Below are 22039 nucleotides of genomic sequence, written 5' to 3'. Positions count from 1 at the left end.
CCCTCCCAGCCGCAGTACAATATCAAAGCAACCACTGAACAGATGAAGCGTTTCCGTCACAAGCCCATAGTATACACGGGACACAAAGACACAGACTGTGAGAATCCCATTAAGTCATTTAGAATGTGAACAAACACATGTGGCAAAACCAATTTACATAAAATTGAAGCATATTAAAGAATTAAAGGCTATTCGGGTTTCTTTTTTAAATGTTACAAAATTGTTTTGTTGTTTTTCAGGCACGTACTGTTTTTGTGTTTTCTTTCTTTCTTTTTTTTTCCCCCTTCTCTGCAGGCGTGAGCCTATTGACAAAGGCCTACAGAAGTGAATCTTTCCAGGAGGTAACAGGGAGATGTATTTTTCCTTTTTAAGAAGTGCAGTTAATATCTAATTTACACAGTCAAACTAATCACAGAAAATGATCCAAAAAAATAACAATAAAAATAAAGAAATACGAGACTGGTTTCCAATTGATTTACACCTAGATTCTGTTGGCCTCTCTCAGAGACCAGGGAGGGGCAAACCATAATGGAAAGCAGACAAAAGAGTCTACCTGAGAGAGGCGGAATCTACTGGAATCTGACCCCATTTAATGAGGAACAGGAGGGGACATAAATGCCATTTCAAATGAACTAAAGTGATGGGGCGTGGCATATGACCGACTCAACGCAAATTCACGAAGAATAAAACAAGCGATAGCTTAGGAAGTATGACAATAAATACAAATATTTCATCTCAGTTAATGGTGCGTGACCTCAGTGAAACTATCCTTGCAACGCAATACATTTTAAACACAAAACCTTCATTCTTAACGATAAGAAGCGATGATGAGTTTATGGGAGAAATCTATTGCCAAACAAAGCACAGTAACAGTTGAGAAGAGAAGCAGGGAAACAAGTAATTAATTAATTTCTTTCAAGTTGTGGTGGAGTAAACTAGCAGGGAGGGGTTGGATACAAGCAGCTGACTAGCGCTTGTGTTAGGTCAGTTTCCTTTTCATCACTGGATTTTTTTTTTTTTTTCTTGTAGAAATTTCTATACTCACAACTTGGTGTGGGTAGGAATCACTCCTGAAATTTCAGAGCCCAGACAGGGTATTCTTAAAGACACCAGGTGGAGACGAAAGAACATACGCATTAAGAGTTCAGAGGCTAACTTTCAAAGATGTCTGATGTCATTTTGAAGTCTATATTGGTAAAGGACAATTTTTTTTTTTTTTTTTTTTTCTCTCCTGGCTTTTGTTTGGCTGGTGTTTTTGCCTTCTGGTCCTTTCCACTCCTCTTCCTTACCTCTAACAGTTTTCCCAAGCTACACAAGGTTTGGATAAAAGCCAACACGGACTCTAGAGAGTTGCCCTTTTGAGGGCTGGAACATTCTTTGAAAATGCCGAATTGTGAATGGTGCTCTTTGGAAGTTTCTCATAGCACATTCATACACAACACTCAGAGTCAACATCTGCGCCGTAAGAAGAACACTTCAATTGTCATGACCCTAACTGGCTTTTTGTTCTGCACGGTCGTCTCAGTTTGAGGCTTCTAGCTCTCGGCATGGTATACTTTACATGGTAAACCAGGTAAGTGCGCGCGGTCGTCCGGATGGAAAAGTGAGCCTCCAGAGACTGGACACGAACAGAAGGGGAAGGACGGATCTGTCCACCGGCCGGAAGTCTGCCGTTTGTGTGCAAGTCCCCTCACGTGGACGCGGGGCTGGGTGGCGAGCGGAGGGGACACCTGGGTCGCTGGCACACACAGACAGGACAACGACAGTTCCCGGGGGCCCTCCTCCCGCGGTGTGCCACTGGTGACTGGTGGCGGCCACAGGCAGGGTCCGCGTCGCACGCTTGTGGACAGAGGCCTGTGGTTGGTTACTCATCCTGGTAAACCAAAGGCATTACGGTGATCTCAGAATATTTTTGGTCTCTCTACAAATTTACCACGGCAGCACTTTTCTAAGCTGGAATCTCAAACCAAAGGCACTTCCATGCTAGAGCGCAGAAGGTTCATAAATAGCTAAGTATTTGGTCGTGAATTTAAAAGGCAGCGTTAAAAGTACAATTTGCTTTTCATGGTAAACTATGAAGTTGGAAAACATTCCATTTTGGTATATACATTGGAGAGTGCGGTCAAAGAACCCACTCATGTTCGGCTCCCGATTTTAGACCAAGTGTGGCCAGTTTCTTATAGAAACGGAGAAAAATGGGCTTACGCAAGAGAAATGAGAACGGTTTTTGCCTGCGTGGTTTTAAATGCTGGGCCAATTTCGTAAATGGGCGTGGAGGGTTAGGTAAGAAAAGGCCGGCGGCATGACTAGGTATCACTAAGGCACTGCTTACTGGAACGCTTTGGCAGCTCTGAATTTAAAACTCCCTAAAAAAGTAATAACAGTAGTAAGAGAAATGCTTCCAGCTTACAAAAGGGCTCACAGTTCCGAGGCAGCCTTTTGCACTGCGCACCCTACATGCAACGTCTCAAAGATTTAAGGCTTTTCAGAAATGACATGTGCAGGGCTTTGCCACAGAAACAGCAACAGAAAGAAAGAAGCAATGCAGACATTTCCTCTCAATGTCACAGGTGTGAACACCAACGCACAGAATTGGTTCTACCCTTCGTTAGGACAGGTGTGGTGTACCAGACAGAGCATATACAAACTTATACAAATTGTATGTACCTGGTTTGGTAAAGTCGACTGTCATCTCATACAATTCAAATAATTTACGGTTGTACAAAAACAGACTGCTAAAGCCGCTACGGTATCGAGACCTAAAGAAGCCTTGGGTTTAAGTCCTCTGGGGACCTGTAACGCCAAGTGCCGGGAAACGGGGCTGCTTTTTTGGCTGGTCTGAGTGTGGGACTTTGCTGCTGGGATGTTTGGCAAAAAGAAATTGGACTCAGAGTCTGGGGCAGGTGAGTTGTCCTCAGGGTAAGCGAAAAGGCTCATCAGCTTTCATATCTGCTTGTGCGTGTCTCGCGTAGCTCTAAGCGGACCAGAGGCTCCATGTGAGAAGTAACGTCAGCATGGGGCGGGGGGGGGGGGGATGCTATTACTCTGGCTGAGGGGGACGGTTCTTAATCTTCCCCCTCTCTTCTGACCTGAGCTTGTGCACACCTTTGTAGGGATCAGGTAGCCTTGAGCACCGGAGAGGAACAACCTCCACCAGGAGAGGCCAAGGATTAAGTGACAAGGTCCCAGAGCCTCCTCATCCTTATCCTGTCATTAACTAGCTGGGTGACTTTCAGCAGGTCACTTCCACTCTGGGCCTCAACTTTCTCATCGGCTAAATGAAAGACAGTAGATTGTGCCCTCTTGTAGCTCAATTAAAAAAAAAAACCTATCAGCCCTCTTCCAGAACTGGTCCCTCTCTCCTCCATCCCTAAAGATGAAAAGAAGTGTTCCAAAGGCTTCCATAAATTCTAACAACGGCACTGAAGGTAGGGCAGATTGTAGAAGACCAGAGGAAGTTCACTGAAATGATGACAGCTTCGATCAGGAGACCCATAAGCTTCTGAGGAATCATGAAAATAGCCGGAACTTCCTTTCAAGCTGGTACACGAAAACATGAAGATCAAATTCCAAATGCACCTAACATAGAGGTGCAAGTGGATTATCCGCACGACAGCCACCAGCTGCTCCCGACTTCCCCAGGGATGAAGGAAGGGATACTTTGTAGCGAGACAGACTCTGCACTGAAATAGAAGCTCTGAACTGGAAGAGACCTGGACATAATGTCATTTGAGTAATATTCCTACCTGCCTCTTAATGTCCTGAAACAAGGCTCCCAGGAGAGCAAACCTTCTAAGGGTGAAATGGAAGGAAACCAGAAAATCTCAAATATGCTATTGGTGACCTGTAAGACCTAGGGCCGTGCTTCTCAATGGGGGGCAGTGCTGTGCTCCATGGGATACCAGGCAATGTCTGGAGACATTCTGGATTGTGGCAGCTGAGGCAGGGTGGGGAAGAGGCCAGGGATACTGTTAAACTTCCTACAATGCACAACAAGGAACTGCTCCAAACTGTCCGGTGTTGAGGTTTAGAAACCCTGGCTTGGCATAGCTTAGGCCTTCTGGGATTCTACCTGTTCTGAAAAAGTCCTGATTGTAATTTTAGGTCTCCTGCTAAGATGGAAACAAATGCCAACAGACCAGAGTCTAGTTCTTTAGTGCCTCCCTGTCTAAGCTGTGGTAAATCAGCCTCCAAATTCTCCAGTAAAAGCACATGATGTCCCTGACTCAATCCTGGTAGCAGAGGGTCACCAGGATAGATGGTACCCAAAACAAAGCTGTAAAGACAGAGGTGTGGAAAGGCTTCTTTATGGTTTAGGAAGCTTTACATATAAAGGGCGAAGACTCTGCTATTAAGGGTGAAAGGCCAAAGACAGATCTGGATTAGGTGTTACTACACAAATCCCACCCCAGCACCTAATTTGAGAGAGATGGAGAGAGGGCCAAGTGTTTGGGTGATTGGGTCAGTGGTTAAGATAGGGAAAATATCTGCCCTGGAGAAAGTTTTAGAAGAATAAGACAAGAAGTAAAATTTTAAAGATCTTAGAAATGTCTTGAGAGCAAAAAGCAGTCCTCAAGGATGTTCGTGTAAATGCCCCAAACTCAACCACGAAGGCATTTGGGGGAAGAGGGCACTTGGCGGGGTGGCATTAAAGGGCCCAGCCTGTCTCTGTGAGTTCAGCAGACCAGGGTCTGCCCTTCTCTGCAGCCAACAGAACCACCCTCTAGCTGCTCTTCTGGGGTCTGTTTGTGCTTTGAAAAGTAAACCCTCAGGAGCCCTCCTGGCAGCACAGAAGACCCCATTCCTGGGTGGGAATGTGAATCGGATGCCCCTCTCCCTGAATTCTCGGATGGTTCTGGCTATGGCAGGTCATTTACACCCCTCCGTAGGGTCCCGGTCCTGGGTGAGTGGGGTTTCCTTCGAGGAAAGATGCAGGAGACAGGAGCAAAAAAAGCATCCCTGGGAGGGGTGACCAAGAGAAGTCCTTACGTATGATGACCATGGAAGAAGCTTAAATGCTTAGGCTGGAGACCAGATGGAACGGACAACTGGGGCCAATCCTTCCAAGGCCCACTTAGAATCAGAGAATAAATGTTAGTTTCTTTACAGAGGGAAGACAGATCTCATCCCACTGGTGTGAATGAGGGATGTGCGTTGCAAATGGGAAACATTCTGCACTTTCTTCTCTGGTCTTCCCAGGAACCGGTGGCTTATGAGTTTGGAACAGGTCAGGCTTGGTCCAGTGTCCTTCCCTCTGCCACAAGCCAGCCACACCCTCATGATCATGACCACCAGACACTAATCAATACACAAGCAGGGCAGGTGGTGGGACAGGGAAGAGGGGAAGTTACTTGGAGGTGAAAGAACAGGGTGTTCATTTTCCAGCTTAGTGAAAAAGTCTTAATAAGGTTCGTGACTTACAGAACTTATTCCACCATGTTAACATATGCCTGGCAAATATAAAAATGTCACTTTCCTCTGGGAAGTTGGGGAGTATGCCCTCTCTCCTTCCCAATGAAGCACTTATGGAAAAATAACCCAAGACATGTTGGCCACTTCAAACCAGCTGTGCCTGGGCAATGCTTTGGAATATTTGGGTCGGAAAGTCGAATTTCTCCTGGGAAGAGAACCTCCCAAATGAGTCTCTTTGAAAAAGTCAGAGGGCGCTGGGCCTCTCAGACCTCAAACAAGTACTCTGACTTATTGAGAGATGTTGAGAAAACGGATGTCCTGTGAGAATATAGCTAGATCTATGGACACAGATTGAGATATACATACGTATCAGCACCTAGCAAATTGAGTGACACTAAATGTTCAATAAATATGTGTTGAATAACTACACATGTATATGTGTATAGAGGCATACACAAACACACACATACACATATAGTTACAGCAGGTTAATATGCATGTTGGTTCACCAGAAATAATTTATCCACAGGCTGGTGAGGATGCTTGCAAGTTTTCTGGGGAGCAGAGATGCTAAAACTGATGAGCCTTTTACTTGTTTGGTTGATGAAATTTCTCCCAGCCACAGGATTTTCTAGATTTTGCAGCTCACAGTGCAGTATTCGTGCCAATTTTAAATTTTTGTTATTAAATTTCAGTGGTTCAAACATTTACTCATCTTTATAAAAAATTTGGTTGTCCATATAAAATATAACTGCACACACAAGACTATAAACATTGTACGTTTAGATTTTCAGTATTTATCTACTTATTGCAAAAAGAGCCATCTTTTTTTTTCATTAAATAATCATCACATTAGTACAATACAATTTTATATTTCTTAAATATACTATATATGTTAAGGATAAGGGGTGAAGTTTTCTTCCTTTGTAATACCTGTTCAAGAGTTTAATGGATTAAGAGATTAGTTTTAACCTTGAGGAAAAAAAAAGTACAAATTTGTCTCATTAGAATATTTCTACCAAGCATTTAAGGCTATATTTTAACATTTGGTTTCAAAAAAGAAAGGAAAGTTTCATTTAAAAAATAATTTAGTGAATTACATTCTTTCATAACTTCCACCCTAATTAGTTACAAAGATAAGTCTAAAGATTCTTAGTTTTGTGTACTAATTTACATTTATATTTAAAGATTAATTTTACTTGTATCTTAAAACAAGAATTTTATGTTGGAAAAAAAAAAAAGAACTAAATACATTTGTATAAAGGCTGTAAATGTCCCATGGCAAATGCTCTGTCTCAAATTTTTTCTACCACAATTAGAAACAGGTCTCTACAGACTGAGACCCGGGTTCTTAAGGTTCATCCTTCCCAAAAAATTGTGGGCTGTGGATCTGAAGGACACATAGAAACAACTCAATTTCTCTTTTTACAACTGTACCAGAACTTCACAGCTACGATGATAGTATGAACACATGAAAAATGACTTCACTCAAACAGGATTTAGAAAAAGTCAGGGTGACCTCGGGGCCAGGGCACCCCCCTGTGTGGTGAGGTTTACAGTCAGTCATTCAGTAATGGAGAGAGAGTGTGTGTGCGCACATATGTGTGTGTGTGTATGTGTGTGTGTGTATATACAGATGTCTATATATATAAATAACCATGTTCAGTCTTTTACAAGCCTGTAAATATGATGTTGTGCTCCATGTTCACTATTTGAAACTTCAAATACACAGGCCATGCAGAGAAGAGTTTCTTGTGTATCCCTGTTTGTTACCACCTGTTAAAAAAAAAAGCATATATATATATATATATATATACACACACACACACACATAGACACATACATACAGATAGAAAAACTCACATGGATGAAGACATACTCCACCTATACCACGACAACTAGGATTTGCTTGGAGAGGAACAGTCTCAAGTCCAGCAGGTAGACTGTTGGAGGTGTTCTGGCCTGATTCTGCCCTCTCCAACAAACTCAGGGTATTCTGGGTCTGACTTGAATCCTATGTGAACTTAGGTACCATGTGTAAGAAATACCTTCCGGACAGGGCCTCACCCATTATCTGGGTCCACAAAGAGACCACAAGAATTAGTGTGGGTTTTGGGGGAGGGTCAATTTCTTGACAACGAAGACAATTTTCTAGCAGTCTGTCCCACGAGACGGGTCATTTCCCCTAGGAAACGCCTCCCATCTTGTACCTAAACTTTTACGAGGTTGGTTTCACAAGGGCCAATGATAGACATGAGCCCCACGAATGCCCTGCTCACCAATGTTAACCAGCAGTGCTGGGACTCAGTAAAATATGTGCTGAGTAAGGAATGGTGGAAGAATTTTGTCAAAGGATCTTTCTTTTCATTTTTTCATTCATACAGGCTTTAGCTTTCGAAATGTACTTGAAATACTCATCTAGTTCAATACTCATCATCTACTTCCCCTTCTGGTTGAAGTCGCTGGACTCCAGCTCTCTGTTCTTCTTGCCCATGGTCTCAGCCTGCGTTCCTATCTTGAGTGACCGGATCTGACCCAGGTCCCTGCGGCCCCTCCCTACTTCTCAGAGCCATTCTCACAAGGGACTTTCTAAAAGCCCCTTGCCTTCAAACACTTGGAGTCTGAGGGCCTAGTCCAGTGCATCGGGGGCCCCGCCCCCAGCTCTGTCAGGCTGCTTCACCCATGTTGTTTCCCTTGCCTTCTCGGTATCCAAGGGTATGGTCTCTGACTGATGACTAAAGTCTCACCAACTTGTAATTCCCCATCAGAGCACACAGTACTGTCTGTAAGTACACACAGATTTGTAAGATTTTTTTTTTTTTTTTTAATACCCATGTCATTCAATGGGTTATAAATTCCTGAAGAACAGGGACCATGTTGCCTAATAACTAGTCTGGCACACAACAGCCATTTAATAAATATTTGCTGAATAAATGACAATCCACATAATAGCCAACATATAGTAACTGCTTAGTATACATCTACTCAGTATTAAATGCTTCATACACATCCGTCTCATGTAATATTATAATAACTCCATGAGTAGGTGCCCTATCAGCTCCCCTCTGACAGAGAGGGAGGCAGGGGAGTTAGGTGATTTAAGGTTATACAACTGTCAGGGCACCTGGGTGGCTCAGTCAGTTGAGTGTCTGACTTTGGCTCAGGTCATGAACTTGCGGTCATGAGTTCGAGCCCCACATCGGGCTCTCTGCTGTTAGCACAGAGCCTGCTTTGGATCCTCTGTCCCCCTCCCTACAGCCCTCCCACACTTGCACTCTCTCTCTCTCAAAAAAACAAAAAAAACAAAAAAAACAACTTGATAGTTTGAAAAAAAATTAAGGTTAGACAACTGTCAACTAAGAAACCCAGATCTGATTTTGAAGACCTTTTTTTCTAATCATTAAGCGATGCTGCTCTAGACAAATGAATTGATACAATAATAGATTATCTACATTTATTGTTTCTGGGGAATAAAGATTTTTTTCAATATTGGTACCCACCTGCTTTCCTGGTCTTATTTCCTGCCTCTTCCTTCACAGACCAGACTCCAAGTATGCAGGCCTCTTATCCTGGAAACCTCTCTCCCTCTCTCCCCATGTCCAAAGAAATGCCATGTCCTGCCTGCGTTTACCTCCTGAACAGCTCTTGAATCATCCCGGTCTCTACCGCCACAGCCCAGGGGACCAGCCAAGCACCCAGACTCCCCTACCAGGAGCTACCCTGGCTCACACATTCCCAGGGACACACAGCAGCCACAAAACCCCTGTAAGTAATATAAATCTGACAACAACACACTCTTGCTTAAAAACTCCGATGGCTGAGCAGACCCCGCTCGGTCTGGCTGTTCCCGTGGCTGTTCCTACCTGGCTGGCTCCCTGGGCTCCTCCCTCTCTCCACGCCAGCCACACCCCCCATTTCCAGTCCTTCCACTTGCCTGCACACCTGCAGTGCCCTTCTCCACCCTCTCCGCCTAGTCACCCGGAGGGTATGCCTCAATGGTTTCTTCCTTCGGGAAGCCTCCCTGACCAGGCAAATGCTCCTGTCATGTGCTCTCGTGGCACCACGTACCTCCCTCTGCCAGCCAGCAGCCACCGTTTGGTTTACATCCGTTTTGTGATGGATCGCTTGAGGAACGCCTGCCTCTCTCAGGAGCCTCCAGGACGGCTGTCCCACCCCATCTAGGTCACATCCCAGCACCTAACGCTTAAGTATGCACCTGCCGAAAAGCCCTTTGCTTGGTAAATCTGCAAAATGTCTGTTTATCCATCAAGGCAACTTAAACCTCATCTTTTAACATCTCTGGGAATTCTCCCACCTCATTCCAACTACAGGCAACTGCTCAGGTAGTTACACTACTCTGTATGTCCAGGTGTCTGTTTCTCAAGGATACTGCAGCCATGTAATGTACAAAGGTATTGTAACCGTCTCTTTCCCCTACCAGGCCAGGATTTACTATCGGAAAGGGACTGTGTTATATTTGTACTGTATTCTGGCAGCTAGTACAATCTCTCCATAGTTTAGCTGAACAAATGAAAATATTCTCAATGACCTTTGAGGTGAAGCATACAGATGTGAGCATTTTGTTTGTAAACAGAGGAGGAAACTGTTTAGAGACTTTAAGTAACTTACTCAAACCAAGATCATAAAGTAGAGTTGGATCTTAAACCCCCATTTTCAGACTCCATGATCATGAAATAACCTGCAAAGTGTCTTTTCTATCATTTTAAGTCTCAATTTATGTGTGTCCTTAGCTCTGTGACCTCAGAGAGGCCTAACATTCCTTATCCATAAAATGGGAATAAATATGACCTTGTAGTTCTGCGGTGAGAATTTCATAATACGACATCTACAAAAGATTCAGCACTGTGCCTGGAACCTCTGTGATTTACCTTACCTTCTCGCAAACTTTCTGGGAAAGAAAATGTCCTATTTGGTTTTTTTGTTTTTTTTTTTTAAAGTAGCCTCCAGGCCTGACGTCGGGCTTAAACTCACAACCCTGAGATCAAGTCAGATGCACTACCAACTGAACCAGCTAGGTACCCCCAATGTGTCCTATTTAGACTTGATGATTGAGATTCAAAAGGAGGAAAGAAAAAAATGTCCCTACCAACGTGTATGTATGTCTGAATATACCCCCAAAGAGGACAAGAACGCTTGGCCTATGATTCAGCTACTATCTTCCTCAGTCTGGATACTGTCACTAAGGCCTTCCCTTTACGGGTTCACCTCAATTTCTCTATCATCCTGATGAAATCAGAGTCTAGCTCACCAGCCAGTAAGGTCTGGGATTGATCTTGCTGACAGAGGCTTTGTACCCAATACCTGGTAAAATACCTGCCACTGTGTCCAGCAGCTGCCAGCCTGGCCGTATTCCTACACCCTTCCTGGGAGGAAGAGCTCAGAAGTACTACTTCTCCTTTATTTATCAAGGAGGGGATGTGACTCTCATAATCCAGGCATACTGGTTTAATTTCAGCTTTTCTAAATGCTAAAATATTATTTCTGAGAGACATTTATTGAGAGCTCCTAGTTCTTCACAGCAAAAGGATTTATTTAGTGGTTTAATGATACATTTTGGAAATTAACATAATATGGTGTGTTTTCTGAATATCTAAGCTGCTGGAAGTCACGTGTTCTGAAAGAGTATTACTAGTATTCATGAGTTTGGTGGCCAACAGATGCTTTTAATTTCTTCTGGGCCTGATTTTTCCCAAGCTATGCTCTGTGAGGTAGGGTTATAGGCAATGAGGACATATTCCTTAACATGCTGGAACAGACCTTAGAACTGGTTTGTAAGAATGCCTAAGGCTGCTTCCAAGAGAGGTGGGCTGGCCCATTCACTCAAGAGAGTTTGGGTTAATTCGTGAGGCTATTCAACGTCCACCCCAAGGTGCCACACTCACCTTTTGCTCATCTGAGCACAAAAGTCACCTGTTCTTAAATAGCAACAGGAAGCACCTATACGACAGGTGCCTGCCAGCAGCCCAAACCGTGAACTGCTCAGTTTTTGCCAAAGACCATCAGGGAACACGATACTAGTAAATAATAGTTATTAAAGAACAGGCTTTCCAAACTCTCCCTCAGGTTGCTAGTTTCTCGTGGACACGCCTGAGAATCCACGGAGATTCCCTCTCAGGAATAAATGAAAATTACATGCCAAATGATCTGTCCGCCAATTGTATGCCGATCACGTGTCTGTGAACTCTTGAGGCTCTCTGTGGCTCACTTAGCCATCCCCTATAGTGGGTCTCAACACCTGGGAAGCTGTAAAAATGAAACAAAACCAGGATGCTGGGCCCCACCTCCAGGGGTTCTGATTTTATTTATCTGAGATGGGGACCAGGCCCCAGAATTTTTAAAAGCTTCCTGGCTGAATCTGATATGCAGAAGATTCTAATTTCTAAACCTTTATTTACTCAGTTCTTACATTTGGTGTGAAGAAGCTGGCTCCTACTGGCTTCTGAAAGTTGAATATTAAGGAAGTTCATGAACTGGGCAACCACTGGTACTCTGAAACTGACCACGGAAATGGGCAAAAGCTAATAAATCAAGGGTTTGGGGAAGGTTGCGGAACAGCCGCCTTCTTTTTTTTTTTTTTCCCCTTAAAGTAGCACACCATTGACTGAGAACCCTGGTTTCAAAGGATCCAAAAACTCCTGGTAAACAACTTCTGCCCTAAGTATTCCAGTTTTTCATCCTAGAAACAGAGCAACAAAGCAGGCCTTCAGAGGGCTGAATATTTGACCACAATATCGTCTTGCTGCCCCCTTTTAGCACAACTGTTTCCAAGTTCTGTTTTGGCATTTTTCCTTCAGTTACATCAAGGAATGCTAACTTTTTCAAAAATGAGCATTATGAAACCCACTGCTGCATATTTTATAGGCAGATTTTTGAGGACAACACTGTTCATACAACCTTCCCAAGTCTCCAAATGAAGCCTCCATGGGAAATTTGTTTTAAAGTTAAATCTGAGGGGACCCTCCCCCACTCCCCAGCACTGCCCAGGGGAACCAGAAACTTCTCGCGTCGTGGACCCTGAGCACCACTGTTTTCACTTCCCCTTTTAGCTGCCCACGTTTTGACCATACTTTTCAGCCTATGGAGAATACTTCCTCTGCCCTCTTCCTGGTCATGACATTCTATTTTAATTTTCTATTTCTTGTGGTACTGAGGGTTTATGTTTTGCTGTCTTAAGGTATGTTATCTCTTTTAAAGCCTTGCAATCCTTCGTGAAATGAGTCAAGGTGTATTTGAAGGACAAACCCACGGACTTTACAGTTTTGGCCTCATTTGAGATTTGCAGACAATGCTTCTAGGATTCGCACTTGGCTGACACCGGTATTACCCAGGGAACTATAAAAAATATTCATGCCTGGGTTCTATTCTCAGAGATCCTGATTTAACTGATCTAGGATGCGGCCTTGGTGTCAGGCTTTTACAAGTTTTTAAGTATTTTAAAAGTTCTCCACATCTTTCTAATGTGCAGCTGGAGTTTAGAAGGTAGGGACCATAGTTTTTACTACCCATTTGAATTCTAGTTTTCCCAAGCTTCAAAAAGCTTAGCCCAGCCCAACGAAACCCCGTCTCTTCTATAGACCTGAGCCCATGCTTGCCCTGGATGCTGTGGATTCAAATGGTAATTGATCAACAGCCTGGTCACCTCCCCTGGCCCGGCCACCTTGCTGTCTTTCCCCACCAGCTGGGTCTGCCCCAAGAGGAAAGAGGCAAAACAGTTACCAATAAAATTGTGAAGTTTTCCAAAACACTGTTCATCATATATTTCTCTGGTAAGTGTTTGAGCTTGTGGATGAAGTTAATCATATATTCACACATCGGGGAGCGGTTTATCCGGTACACAAATCGGCCATTCTCAAACCTCGCATACTCCGTCTGTGAGGGAAAAAGGAGTTGAGCACTTTTACACTTCTGACTTCAAGATACATGAAAAAAGCTATTGCTGCCTGCAAAAGCATTTTTCCTTTTCAACATGAATCATCCACTAGATGCTGTACTATTTATGTAGTTTACTTAATTAAAAAAAAAAAATCCTATTTCCAAACTGAATGCCATACTCAGAAATCCAGGATTTTTCTGGAAATTAAAAAAACAAAATGTGTAAACAGAATAGCTTTAAAGAAGTGTCGTACAGGTCAGAAAGAAAAGAAAGCAAAGGTTGGAAAGAAATATAATCACCTACTTAGTGATTTTCTACCTGGAAACCTGGGAGAGTGGGCCCAGCCAATGACAATTCTTCAAAGAGCCCAGAGAAAATCCTCTGTCACTGTTATAAAGGCCTCACAGCCAACAACCAATGCAGCTAACTTCTCTACCTTGGAAAAAACTACTTAACACGGATCATGAGCTCCTGACTGTGAGTTATTTATGTCTTTAATAAAAAAGGAAAGAAAAAAAAAATACTGCTATTGAAGTTCCCACTGAAGCACTCAGAAATAAGAAACACACCCCTAGATAGCCTTGGATCAAAGAGGAATTAAAAAGGAAATTACAAACTATCTCAAGAATAATGAAAAGGAAAATCCTTTACATCAAAACTTATGGGACCCGATGAAGCTATACTTGGAGGACACTTAATGATGTAGCTTCATGAGTTCATCATTAAAGACGAAAAATTATAGAACTAAACCACATCTTCGATTAAAAAAAAACCCACAAAAATAAACCCAAACCACAAAGAAACCAAAGAAAACCCAGAATAGGAAATGAATAAAGATAAAAGCTCAAATCTATGTTAACAGAAATAAGAAATGGAGACAGAATAAATTTTAAAAAGCTGGTTCTTAAAAAGCCAAAATAAAATAAAGCCTTCACAAGGTTAAGGAAGAAAAGAGACGAAACCACAATGACAGTAGAGATTGGGAGATTTGTAAAAGGTTACTTCACATAACGCTGTAAGGCAAAAAGCCGTAGAGGAGAGGATGCTTTCCCAGCAAAACTTAAACTACTAATACTGAACCAAAAAATAGGAAACTCCAATATCTCAATTGCCGTGGAAATGCCTAGAAACTTGTTTAGAGATGAACCCCTGAAAAAGGCATAAAGACCACCTGGTGTGATGGCTGAGTTTTATGGAACTCTTAAGGAACAACTGTTTTCATTGTTATGGAAACTACATCAGACCAGGTGTCCCAATTCTTTTTAGGAAATCGATGGACACGGAGAGACTATAAAGAGGAAAGGTGATTATCACTTATGAGATGCAAAAATCTTAACGTAAAATAGCAAATGGAACACATCAGTGCGTCCAAAGTAGGACTTTGTTCAGGAATGCTGTGGTGGCTCAAACACAGGACATGCATTAACTCGTGATGTCCACGAATAGGAGAAAAATGATAGTAAGAGTTGCTGAACAGGCATTTGGTAAAATATTGCAGCTGTTACTAATAAAAACCCTCAGTATGACAAGAACACAAAGAAAGCACTTACATATAAAGACCATTTATAAAATCCAACAGTAAGTATAACCCTAAATGGCCAAGCACCAAATCCATCTCTATGAGCAGCAGTAACTAACTATACAGGGATACTCACCATCCTATTTCTTTTTACAGGTGTGCTGGAGGTTTTAGAAAATGGAAAGAAAGCGAGAAAATAATAGTAACAGAAAAGTGGCATAAACATTGGAAAAGAAGAAATAAAATAAAGCCGCTCTTTTTGCTGCTGCTATGACCACATAAGTAGAAAATCCAAGAACCTAGGGGCAAAACCCAGTAGAGATAAATAAGGGAATATGGCAAGATGGCCAGATAGAACATATTTTTGCTAAAACCAAGAACTTGTCTCTCTTCTGGTAATTAAAATCTAGAAACAGGAAATAGCATTAACAAATTAATATAAATTAACGTATATGTAAAAACTACAAAATCTTATTAAGATAAGTAAATGGACCTGCAAATACGTCCTTCACTGGAAAGACTTAGTACTGGCAATGTAGCAGTTTATCCCCACATGACATATAAATCCAGTACGATTATAATTACATTGATCAAAAGGTTTTTGGCTTTCTTTACTTTTTTTTAAAGTGATCTAATTATTTGGAAGAATAAGTGCTGGTTATCTGCCTACAAAATATATGGATAAGAAGAAAAGCAAGATCGACTTGCCTTAGCAGGTGTAAGAACATACGATAAAGCCCGTGTAATCAAATCAACATGGTAGAGGGGGACAAGGAGAGATAAACAGGGTGGAATCAAACAGACTCCAGGAATGGCTCCCAGGATATGCAGGACCTTAACAGGGGTACATCTAAGATCTACTCAGTGGGAAAAGGATGAATCGTTTAATAAACGGGTTTTATTTTATCTTAAAAAAATCTTTTTTAATGTTTTTTTTTTTTTTTTTTTTGAGACAAAGAGAGACAGAGCATGAGCAGGGGAGGGGCAGAGAGAGGGGGAGACACAGAATCTGAAGCAGGATCCAGGCTCTGAGCTGTCAGCACAGAGCCTGACGCGGGGCTCGAACTCACAGAGTGTGAGATCATGACCTGAGCTGAAGTCGGACGCTCAACCGACTGAGCCACCCAGGCGCCCCAATCAACGGTTTTGACACAAACGCCTGTGTATTTGGAAGACAACAGAAGCGGACACCCATCTCACACCAAATGCGGAAATACATTCGAAATGGATTAAACGCTTAATTACAAAACTCCACCAGCACTCACGTTACCTTCTACATGAAAACTCCTGGGATTTCAGTCAAAGGCAACATTTTCCTGCTCCCTGAACTTTATATACAGCTTTGGGTATGAGTTTGGAATCTGGGAAACAGAGTAACTTGTCTGGTTCATCTTGTGCGGGCAGGTGGTCCATCTAGAGGTGAGCCCTGACAATTCGGCTATTCAGCAGCAATGCTGTCCACGAACATTCCACGTTCCCAACCACTGACCAGTAATGGTGCTTCCTCTTGCTCGGAGGAGATGGGAGGTCATCTGGCCGTAGGCCTCCCAGACCTGTCTCATTACACGGTCGGTCACCTTCTCACCTCCCCTCTCCTTGGGCTTCCCAGACATGCGTTGGGCTGGTTCCCCAATTCCTTCAGCCATTTTTGTCCTCTGCTCCTCTGCTGGTGTGTCCCTTTCACTCACTCCAGGGCTGGCTACTGCTCCCACGCCCTCCCTGCACCAAGCCCTCCATTCCCATAGCTTTAATTCCTTAATGCTTAGGATTCCCAACTGGTATTCTCAGTCTTCCAAATTCCAGTCTGGCATCTAGAATCATCCCCTGACTACTTGCTTTTGAATACCTTACTTTCTAATCTCTGCTCATGGCAGCGCGGCCCTTGCAACCACAAAATGTGTGACCTTTGGTTCTTCCTCCTCATTAGTATTTAATATCTGGTGAGTCTCTAAGTTCCATTCAAAATGTTTTACTGGATTCCCACTGCTGCCATGTTCATGAAGCTCAGGACGCCTCAGCTGACATCGACCATCTAGTCAACTCCCTTCTATCCACTCTGGCCAGTGTAACCTCCTCAACACCATCCACAGCATGCCCCTCCTGTGCTCAGGAAGCCAAAGGCTGTGCAGCAGCCCAGATCCTCATCGTTCGGCCCAAAGTCTTCAAACCTCTCCTCCCGCCCAGGGCATCCTCTCTCTCCTGCCTCGGCACCAAGTCTGGCACAGTCAGGCTGGGCCCTGGGGCCTTCGAGCTCCAGGACCGCCATGACGGGTGGACCGGGTTAACGGGCAGAAGACGTCGGAAAATACAGCTTTACGTGGAATGTCAACCGCAAACATTCACACAAAGCAACCCACCCTGCTGAAAAGAACACACGTTTTTTGAAAGGGAGGGAGGTATGCAACAGGAAAACTATGAATAGGTATTCGACCCCAGTTCACGCTGGAATCTGTCTGGAACAATGAAAGGAGTAGAAGGGGCAGAAGCACCCGCACCAGGCTTGAGGTGTCCGGGTTTTAGAAAGCAGGTGCTATTTACAACGCCCGGAAGTGCCCTCGGACCTAGGGGCGGGGCCTGTCTGTAGCAGCTTCCACACCAGGGCACCGAACACTGCTGGCCACACAAGGCAGGGCCCCTGCAGTCGGGGAGGGGTGGCGTGGGGGCTTCTTCCACTTGCTTGCAAATCGCTGTGTCTTTTTAGAAGTGACAGGGAAAAGAGGTGAGAGAAAGGGGGAGAAGGAGGAGACACCAGAAAAGTAAAACTCTCTGCCCCGGTGAAAGCCGAAAGGAAGGTAGCAGGGTGCCCCCGAATGAAGGCTCTGGTCTGCAGATGCCCACTTACCTCTACTTTTTCTACTACTTGCTTCCCAAAGGAGCACACTTTGGTGGAACAGGTGACTGTCATATTTTCAGAACTCTCATACTGACTGGTGACACCATAAAAGGCCCCAGCGTCATCCTGAATATTGCAGTTTAGGTCGGCCTGTTGGAAAGGAAACGGAGGTGGGGGTTATTTTCTCTTTACAGGAGTCACGGCAATGAGCAGTGACGGTGGGGGGGGGGGGGGGGGGGCGGAGATCTCCAATCCTTCTGGCCGAGCAGAGGGCAGGGGTGGGGGGCAGGGAGGTGGTGAGGTGATGCTGATCTAGAAACAAGTTCTGCAGCCCACTGGTCATTTTTTGAAGAGAACACTAACTCCAGCAATCTTCCCGTGAAATGACAATGGTACACGCATCTATTCAGTTTGCTTTCTTGCGTCCAGTATAGAATAATACTCTATCCTTGTTATAAAGGATCCAGGAGGTCTCTGAAATATGTGCAGAAAGCAGTGTATGCCCTGGGCTCACATTCACTGACCTGGAGACAGATTTTTTTTTTTAATTTTTTTAATGTTTATTATTTATTTTTGAGACAGAGAGAGACAGAGCATGAATGGGGGAGGGTCAGAGAGAGGGAGACACAGAATCTGAAACAGGCTCCAGGCTCTGAGCTGTCAGCACAGAGCCCGACGCGGGGTTCGAACTCACGGACCGCAAGATCATGACCTGAGCTGAAGTCGGCCGCTTAACCGACTGAGCCACCCAGGCGCCCCAGGACCTGGAGACAGATTTAAAAGAACAGGAGATCTGCAGCTGGCTAGCCACTTGTTATACGTACAAAAACAGAACCTTCATTACAAATGACAGCATCCAGGAGGGAAATGGCTCCTGTTCAAGACTGGTTTGCAAAGATGCCAAGTCATTGGTAATTCCCACTCATTTAAGGTATTGTAGGATTACCTACTGTGTGAGGTTTATGCTAGACACTATACAGGACCACAAGTGAGAGGTATGTCTTAAAAGAGCTACAAGGGACATAGAAATACTACCACGTCAAAGATGCTCAGAGTTCAGACAAGGGAAGGCATTACTTTCAACCAGGGGTATTACTTACGGGGTGGTTACAAAGTGAACATGCAGAGATGGGTTTAGGGGACAGTGGGGGTAGAAGCAGCCTAGGGTGCCTCTTTCCAGCTGCAGTGTTAAGGACTGAGGCCACCAGGAGCAGTGAGTTTGGAAAATGCAACCAGGACCCAGGCCATGGAGGGCTAAAAAAAGGGGTGTGGATTGCATGCTGCAGGAAATGGGGACCCTTTGAAAGCTCTGGCACAAGAAGGTGCTGTGAACCGAGCTGTGTTTCAGGGATCAACGTCTCAGTGCGGTCTGGTGTCCACTGTGGAGGGAGGCTGCGAGGCCACTGCAGTGGCCGGACCACTGATTGACGGCTCCCTCCCCTCCGGTACCTTGTGATCTGCTATGGCACACCAGGCACTGGGTGGGGAGCTGGGGATCAGAGTAAGCACGAGCTGGGCCAGTCCCTGCTGCCACGGGCTCACAATTTAGCAGGGAGGACATCACCCTAGGGATGAGCACTCCTGAAAGAGGCATCGAGGGCCATGAGAACCAACTTTGGGGTCAGGGAAGCTTCTGAGGATGATGCAGCTCAGATCCAAAGATGGTAGGAGAGCTGACGTAGGCGGGTGAATGTGTCCTGAGAGAGTGTGGACAAGGTGCACAGAACCAGAAACAAGGCCACGAAAAGGCTGGGATGAGAGAGGGTGGCAGGAGAGGCAGGAGGGTTTAGGTCTTAGATCCTAAAACCAAGGGATGCAGGAGTTGTAAGTGCCCAGGACGGGCACAGTGACAAGTTATGGCTGGATCTGAGTTCCTAAAAGGCACCCCAAACACAGCATGGAGACGACTCTGGAAAAGTGAGAGCACAGGCAGAGACAGGTCAGAAAACTGTCAAAGTGGTCCGGACAAGGGACGGTATCTGCACCACTGTGGGGGCTAGAGAGAGACAGGTGGACCGGACTCATAAATGAGACCACAGTTTGTGAGGTCTGGCACATTCTGACCAGCTGATTCTCAAACCCTGACAGGCAGTAACCACTAGGAAGACCTGAGTCATCCTATATATATTTTTAATGAGGATCTGCATTTGAATTGAATATCAAGACAGTGTCCCTTTCCTTAGGCAAAACTGCAGATTTCCTGGCCTCAAATAAAAAGAACCATATGCTTTAAATTCCCCCTTTTTTCTTACATGCCAAGAAATTCAAAGCTAAATTCAGTGCTCAACTACAGTAATTACCTGTCCCAGGTATTTCTAATAGCAACTAACAACCAGCGTATAGCTCCTTTTACTGGATTCCAATCTGCTTTTACTTGTACTTGTCCAGGTTTATATTACCCATAAATTTAGTAACACTCCCTCACATTCTGCCATTTGGAATTATATGGTGCACAGATTGTAAATAAATAAAAATACCCAAGTGTACATTTTCAGGTTTTTTGCAGGTTTGACGCTTGACTCCGCGAAAAGAGCAGGTTAGCAAGAAACGATGATGTCTGATGCTGACTGACATCTATGCCCAAGCTCTCTGGGTCTACTGAGCTCCAGCCTCCAGAGGAGAACGTTACCAACGAGTCTCAGGCATGCGGGAGCCCAGAATTATATCTAGCTTTCTACCTGCCATGTGACGTGCACGTGGGCCCGCAGGAACCACTGCCTTGTTCTGCCACCAGCTGAGGACATGAGGCTCTGAGAAGTGGCTCAGGTATGTTTCAGTGGTGGGATTTATGCTCTCACAGTCATGGTATAGTTTGTGCCAACAGGTTTTAGTATTTTTCTGAAAAAAGTAAAAACATATATGTGGTAAGTAAAAAAAAAAAGAAAGAAAAAGAAAAAGAAAAAAAAGAAAGAAAATAAATCAAACTGGAAAAAGAGTGTACATTTTATTTCTACCCCTGAACTTGCCAATCTCTCCACTGGTGATCAGTGTTTTCCAAGCGTCTTTTTGGAGAGAGTTAGCACTTAGATAAGCAAGCACACACCTGCCCTCTTTTTTGCACAAAGAGTGGCACTCTTCAAACCTTGCTTTAAAATATATATATATATATATATATATATATATATATATATATATACACACACACACACACACACACACACACACACACACACGCACACACACACACACACACACACATACACACACACACATACATACACACAGTTGGGATGCCTGGGTGGCTGAGTTGGCTAAGCGTTCGTCTCTTGATTTCGGCTCAGGTCGTGATCTCACAGTTCATGAGTTCAAGCCCCATGTCAGGCTTGGTGCTGACAGTGTGGAGCCTCCTTGGGATTCTCTCTCCCTCTCTCTCTGCCCCATCTCCGTGCTCTCTCTCCCAAAATAAATAAACTTTAAAAACTAAACACAAAAAAATACACAGCTACATCTTAGAACTCATACAGTACTGATACGGAAATAATCAGTTTTAAAAAGACTAGCCATTTAAAAACGTGAGCAGCCTCACATTTTCGTAACTGCATACTATTTCATTACCCAGGCACAGCATAATAATTACTGCGTGCTCTACTGATGAATAGTTCGTTGCTTCCCAACATGGATACAATAATGAGTTTATGTGTAGCAGGAAAGGTACATTAGAAATTACTTTTCATTTCCTTTCCTTCCATTTAAAAAATTTTCCAGCACTGAAAGAGTTTCAATGGGCTATAAATAAACTGATAGTATTTGAGTTACAAAGAAACTCATTGTTTTTGACACAATCGGGTTGTTTTGAAAGACTGGTGAACAGTCAAAGGCAGTCTGGTGTGAGGAGCGAAGTATAGGGAATGTGGTCAATGAACAGTTAAAAGCAGTCTGATGTGACGAGTGGAGAGAAGTATAGGAAGGAGGTGGTTAACGGCACAGGCAACCGGGTGGGTTACTTTATTTAAAAAAAAATTTTTTTAATGTTTATTTATTTACTTAAAAAAATTTTTTTTTAACGTTTATTTATTTTTGAGACAGAGAGAGACAGAGCATGAACGGGGGAGGGTCAGAGAGAGGGAGACACAGAATCCGAAACAGGCTCCAGGCTCTGAGCTGTCAACACAGAGCCCGACGCGGGGCTCAAACTCACGGACCGCGAGATCGTGACCTGAGCCGAAGTCGGCCGCTCAACCGACTGAGCCACCCAGGTGCCCCAAATGTTTATTTATTTTTGAGAGAGAGAGAGAGAGAGAGAGAGAGAGAGCAGGGGACACAGAATCCGAAGCATGCTCCAGGCCCCAAGCTGTCAGTCCAGAGCCCGACACGCTCAAACTCACAAACCACAAGATCATGACCTGAGCCGAAGTCAGAAGCTTAACCAACGACTGAGCCA

The 22039-nt window shown here is 44.0% G+C and overlaps 1 protein-coding gene across 9 annotated transcripts in view; it reads right to left on the bottom strand.

The window, feature by feature from the left end:
• Positions 1 to 6450: 6450 nt before the first annotated feature.
• TEAD1 (TEA domain transcription factor 1) overlaps positions 6451 to 22039 on the bottom strand; it is a 259819-nt gene continuing 244230 nt past the window's right edge. For 4 of the 9 annotated variants that reach the window (XM_042907370.1, XM_042907371.1, XM_042907374.1 and 1 more), the window contains 3 exons: positions 17668 to 17808; positions 13150 to 13302; positions 6451 to 7188 (listed from right to left, as the gene is read on the bottom strand). In XM_042907370.1, coding sequence (XP_042763304.1) covers positions 7075 to 7188; positions 13150 to 13302; positions 17668 to 17808 — 408 coding nt within the window. In that variant the 3' untranslated portion in view covers positions 6451 to 7074. Of the gene's footprint in view, positions 7189 to 12015; positions 12110 to 13149; positions 13303 to 15921; positions 17809 to 22039 lie in introns of those variants that run through there. The other 5 variants (XM_042907365.1, XM_042907366.1, XM_042907367.1 and 2 more) reach the window with 2 other exon arrangements.

The sequence above is a fragment of the Panthera leo genome, chromosome D1 (genome assembly GCF_018350215.1).
Source record: "Panthera leo isolate Ple1 chromosome D1, P.leo_Ple1_pat1.1, whole genome shotgun sequence".
Taxonomy (NCBI): Eukaryota; Metazoa; Chordata; class Mammalia; order Carnivora; family Felidae; genus Panthera; species Panthera leo.
The sequence above is the reverse complement of the archived record's forward strand: the minus strand, read 5'-3'. Positions and strand labels throughout refer to the sequence as shown.